The 6,023-nt window shown below is 45.9% G+C and overlaps 1 protein-coding gene across 1 annotated transcript in view; it reads left to right on the forward strand.

Moving 5' to 3' along the window:
- The first annotated feature begins 4,818 nt into the window (after positions 1-4,818).
- The window catches only part of Nprl3 (NPR3-like, GATOR1 complex subunit), a 43,168-nt gene continuing 41,963 nt past the window's right edge, over positions 4,819-6,023 (forward strand). The window contains exon 1 of the mRNA XM_005391678.1: positions 4,819-5,055. Coding sequence (XP_005391735.1) covers positions 4,938-5,055 — 118 coding nt within the window. The 5' untranslated portion in view covers positions 4,819-4,937. The remainder of the gene's footprint in view (positions 5,056-6,023) is intronic.

The raw sequence follows: 6,023 nt of genomic DNA on the forward strand, positions 1-6,023 counted from the left end.
TTTGGTGGCACTGGAGATTGAACCCAAGGCCTTCACCCTGAGCTTTAGTCCCAGCCCTTTTTTAATTTTATTTTTTATTTTGAGACAGACTTGTACTAAGTCTCTAAATTGCCTTGTGTCAACTTGAATTTATGATCCTTCTGCCTCAGCCTCCCAGAATGCTGAGATTACAAGTATTCACTATGCCTGGCACCACTTTAGTTGCTCTTAAATGCTTTTTGTTGTTACTATTGCTGAGAATTGAGCCTAGGGCTTCTGCATTCTAAGCCTGTGTTCCACCACTAAGCTACACTACCAGCTTGCATGGGTTTGACTATCATATAAATAAAACAATACATTATTTTAATAATGTATTAAAATGTCTTCTAATTCCAAGTGTTTGTGAAATTCACCATGCATGTAGTCCTTTCTTTTTCTCTATTCTATTTCCTTGTGGGAATATGCTATGATTCATTCATTGTGCTGGAGATAGACTTTTGGGTTGTTTAGTTCTTTCTTTTTTTTTTTGTAACAGGAATTGAACTCATAAGCTTGTGCTTGCCAGGCAGGTGCTCTGCACTGAGCTATATCCCCAGCCAGATTGTTTAGTTCTTGACTATTATGAATATTGCTGCAATGGACATTCTTTCACATGTCAGGTAGAGCCCATGTGACTGAGTTCTATCGGTTATATACCGAAGAGTGGAATTGCTGGGTTGTGGGGCATGTCCACCTTCAACTTTATTAGGAAACATCAAACTGTCTGCCAGAGAAATCTACCAATTTATATTCCCAGGTGTGGTGTGCAAGTTTCTCTTGTTCCTCTCAAGCATCTGGTACTGTTAGTTGGTACCCTTTAATTTTTTTTTTTTTTTTTTGGTACCGGGAATTGAACTCAGGTCCTTGTGCTTGCTAGGCAAGCACTTGTGGCACTGAGCTATATCATCAGCCCCCTTTAATTTTAGCCAGTCTAATGTGTGCATGTAGTGGTTTTTCATGTGGTTTCAATTTATATTTTTCTGGTGATTAGTGAGGTTGTGTTCCTGTTCACATATTCACTGTTTACTCACATTTACTTTACTGAAGTATACAAGAGATGCTCATTTTCGTAAGTGTTCCTGATCTCACTGGTTTGCGGGAATTTCAAAGACATTCTGGATATAATTTGCCAGTTTTACTCTGCAAGTCTGCTGCAGTCCCCCTCATTCTTTTTCTTCAGTTCTGGGGATGGAACCCAGGGCCTTGTGCACGTTAGGCAAATACTGTAACACTGAGCTCTACTCCTAGCCCCTGCCCGTTCTGTCTCTCTCTGTCTCTATCTCTCTCTTTCTCCCCTTTTCTGTCTCTGCCAGGTTCTCATCATGTAGTCTGCACTGGCCTTGCACTTAAAGATACTTCTGTCTTGGCCTCCCAAGTGCTCTGATTGTAGGCACCTGACTCTTGCCTTTACTTTTTAAACACCATGTTGGTTTTGGTTGAACAGTAAAAGTAGTGATTTTATTGCAGTAAAATTAGTGATTTTATTGCAGTAAAATTAGTGATTTTATTGTCCTGTTTAAAAATGTTGTATCCTTGCTGGGTGTGATGGTGAACCTCTGTAATCCCAGTACTTGGGAGGCTGAGGGAGGAGGATTACCAGAAGTTCAAGGCTAGCCTGGATTACATATCGAGTTCAAGACCCGTCTGAACTACATAGTGAGACTCTGTCTCAAAAAAAAGGTTGTATCCTTTTACCTACAATAGCCCAAAGTTGGAAACAATTGAAAATTTCCATCAATGAATGAATAAATAAGTTATAATTATGATATTTCCAAGCAATGAGAAATTATTCAGCCATAACAATAAAATACTAAGACTGGATACAATAGTACATGCCTATAATCTTAGCACTTGGGATGCTGAGGCAGGAGGATCATGACTTCAAAGTCAGCCTGGGTTATACAGTAATTTCCAGGTCAGCCAGGACTACACAGTGAGACCTTGTTTCAAAAAGAAAATGAAGTACTGACACATGCGATGACATGGATGAACCTTGAAAACACTGTACTAAGTGAACAGCCAGCCCCAAAGACTACATATTGTGTGCTTCCATGTATATGAAACGTCCAAAACAGCCAAATCCACAGATAGAAAGTAGATTAATTGTCATTAAGGCTGGGGATATTATAGACAGTTAGGTAGAAATATTATAGGCACTCAGATGGGGCTGGGCCCTCGAGAGAGTCAGTGCAAGATGAAAACTCATTACAACTGTGGCCAGAGGCCCATCTGGTGGAGGCCAGGCCTCAAGATAAAGAAGGAATAACCAGACCTAAGATAAGTGGTAACATCTGGTGTAATAGAGTCTAGATAGACATCAGTCACCTCTGTGGGTGACCAAGACCCTTAGACTCATCCCTTTCTGAAAAGATGTTTGTTCTTTCCATGTACACTTGCTATGTGACTTGCTTCCCCATAGGACCAATATTACCTAAGTGACTATACTTATAATCTTACTGGTTGACCATAGCCTTAACCCACCTTTTACGCATATGGTTGTGCTCTACAAAACTTCCCCTGAAAAGTAGGGTTCTTGGCAACCCTCTTGAGGGTTCCCTCCTGCCACTCAGGAGCTGTATCTCTCCCCTTCAATAAATATTTCCTACTCTTAATAAGTATTTCCTACTCCTTTGTTCCTTAAAATTCATTCTTTGATTTTTTTCCCCCTGTACCAGGAATCAAACTCAGGACCTTGCACTTGCCAGGCAGGCGCTTGTGCCACTGAGCTACATCCCCAGCCCCCATTCTTTGATTTTGGGAACATGAACTTGGTGTATTGGACATCTAGCAGGTTGGGAGTTTTATTTCCCTTGTATCATATTGGGAGGTCCTATATCATTCCTGTATCAGGGAGAGGGTAGACAGAAAGTGAGTGCTTGGTGGGGAGATTTCCTTTTGGAGTGAGAGACAGTGGTTGTGCAATATTGTCAATGTGCTAAATGCCACCAAACTGTTCATTTCAAAGTGATCATTGATTGATTGATTGATTGACTGCAGTGCTGGAGGGCTTTAGCATACTAGGTAAGTGCTCCACCACTAAGCAACACTTCTAGCCCTAAGTTATTTTTAAGAATAAAAGACACTGTTCAAATGCCCAGGTGGACGAGATTTCTAGGCCACATTTGTAAAAGACTTAGAGTCTTGTGCATCTGGTGACAATCCACACCAGATAAATTCTGTGTGGCGTGAAGTCCTTTACCTAGTGCTGAGTTCTGCACACAGCTCCAAACGCTCTCCATGTTGGGCCCTTGCTCCTCATAACCAGTCTGTGAAGGATGTTTCATTATATTTTTTAAGATAAGGACTTGGTGGCTCATACAGGTTATAAAATGTGTCCATGGTTTCACTGGAGAAAGGAATTAGCCTGAGGTTTGGGTGACTGGGATGCTGGTGGGCCAGGGCTGCCTTGGTTTCCCCACCTGTGACAGAAGAGGCTGAGCCAGCGCAGTAAGTCCAGGATGCCAGAGCTGCTGATCTCTGGGCAGAATCTCAGGCTTTTGGTTACTCTGAACCTGAGTAGCTGGGGCTGTGCTTAGATGAGTGTCTGGTCACTCAGCAGTTCATCCCAGGGGCCTTCAGGCCCTTCCCTGAGGACAGTCACAGAGTGACTTTTCCAAGGCTAATAATCTTGCGAGTCCAAGTTTCACTGTTTGAATTGTATGTGGGGGTTACACTTAGCCTCCACCGCAGCATCTGGGTGAATCATCTGATAAAGGAACTCTGGACGATGAAAACTTAATTTTGTCACTACTGTACACAGGTGTCTTTTCTCTGGTGGGGCAGGAACGCTGAGGTCAAGAAGGTGTGACCCAGATAGTGTCTGTGAGCCCCACCCTGCACTCTGGCTGACCCAGGAATGATAAAACCAAGTGGCCTCCTGCACTGCCCAAGGGGACCCAGGTTGGGAGGAAGGTTGGGGGTTTCAGTTTCCAAAAGCCCACTGCCCTCCAAAAAGGAGCTTATAAAACAAGTTCTTAAATTTAAAATGAAGGGGGCTTAGAGGTGTGGGGTCTTCGTTGAGAAGTCTGAAGATGTACCTGCATCGAGCAGGGGTTTCCTGCTGCTTCACTCTCCCCGATACAAATGAGAGCTTAGAGCCGAGACTGCACTTCAAGGCCTTTTACTCCAGATACTGTCATTGGTGGGGAAGCTGAGGTCGGTATCTCGGCCTGCTACCCCTCAGTCTCAGGGGTAACAACGATGAGGTCTGGTTTCTGTAACGGCTGCTGAGGGGAGGCATGGGGCCAAGGCGAGGGAGATGATGGGACCTCAGTCCAGCTCGGAGGACTTGAGCCTGGTCAGCCGGTTTGCAAAGGGCGCTCCTGCATCGTGACACATGGGATCTCCCTGTGCTGCCCACTGGTTCCAGTGCTTCTTACTACTAACTACGTAGCCAGAGAAGCAAACCAGGAGCATTTTGGTGAAGGTTGCTGGCAAGAAGTGTGCCCTGGGGAGATAGCGGGCTCCTCCAAGCCTGGGTCTTGGACCATGCAGAGATGGCTTACTGGAGCCCGATCGGCAGAGCTGGGTAGCAGCATATCTGGGAAGTCAGCGGGGTAAGGCACAGTGCCTCGCCACAAATAAGAGTGTTACTTTTATAATACACAAACTAGCTTCTCCAGCCCTGCTGCTTTGAACGCTAGCCCCCACACGAGCCTGTGAGTGGGCGGTTCCCTTCATCCTAAACCTGACGCTGCAGCCCACGCGCTGAGCTACCCTGTGGCTTCTCGCAGCTCTGCGCCTGCGCTTACAGCCCCGAGCGCCTGCGTAGATGGCCCGGCCCGCGCGCCAAATCTCGCGAGCGCGGCCACGACAGCGGCGGCGCGTGGGACTCGAGGCGGTCGCGCTGCGGGCGTAGGGCGTTCCTAGGTCTGCGGGTCCTCCTCGGGTCCCTCCAATCCGCGCTTTTCCCCGGTATTATGGGGGACAACACCAGCCCCATCAGCGTGATTCTGGTGAGCTCGGGCAGCAGGGGCAATAAACTGCTGTTCAGGTACCCCTTCCAGAGAAACCAGGAGCACCCGGCGTCCCAGACAAGTAAGTGGCGCCCGGCGGCCGCCGCGAACTCAGCGAAGGAAGGAAAAAGGAGGCAGGCGAGAAATCACTAGTAACCCACCTCCAAAACAGCTATTGCTAACGTCTTGTTCGTTTTAAAAAAATTAATCCCAGGTACTCGGAAGCCCGAGGCAGGAAGATAAGTTCCAAGACTGACTGTATAGTTCAATATTAGAGCTTTTAACTAGCATGCAGGGAGTTCTGGGTTCAATCTGTAGTACCTTAAAAACAGTGTAAAATTACAGACGCATTGCATGTTAACCTTAATCATCTCCCTGCGGTCCACTCCACCTCTGTCCCAAATTACCCTATAATTCAGAATTGACCCTCTTGGGAAGATAGCAAATGAGTAACCGCATATAAATAAAACATTGGTTGGAGGATTTTTTTGTTGTTGTTCATGGAAGCACCTTCTAAAGCACTTTTCTAAACTGAACCTTCTGTTGGCGCCCCACCCAGCTGAGTGAATACACCCACCTCATTCTTGGTTGCGGCATACTACTGCCCCGAGAACATATCCTTCCTACGGGATGAGGAAACTTTTTTCCTCCTTGCTAAATTGCTCTGGCTGGCCTCGAAATCGTGATCCTTCTGCCTCAGTCCCTGGAGTGCTGAGATCACAGAAGTGAGCCACCTTGTCTGGCTGTCATTTTAAAATTTGCTTATCTGGTACAAGATTTTATTTTTTAAATTAAAAAAAGTTATTTTGGTTTTTATTTTTTGATACAGGGTCTCGATATGTAGACCAGGCTGGCCTCGAACTCACAGCAATCCTCCTGCCTCAGCCTCCTGAGTGCTGGGATTATAGGCATGCACCACCACACCCAGCCTTGTTACAAGGGTCTTTTTGTTTTTGCCTTTTTGAGAAAGGGTCTAGCTATGCAGTTCAGGCTGGCCTTGAGCTCACTTTGTAGCCCAGGCAGGTTTTGAACTGGCAAAGATCCTCCTGC

The sequence above is a fragment of the Chinchilla lanigera genome, unplaced genomic scaffold, assembly GCF_000276665.1.
Source record: "Chinchilla lanigera isolate Chin_1 unplaced genomic scaffold, ChiLan1.0 scaffold00041, whole genome shotgun sequence".
NCBI classification, from domain to species: domain Eukaryota; kingdom Metazoa; phylum Chordata; class Mammalia; order Rodentia; family Chinchillidae; genus Chinchilla; species Chinchilla lanigera.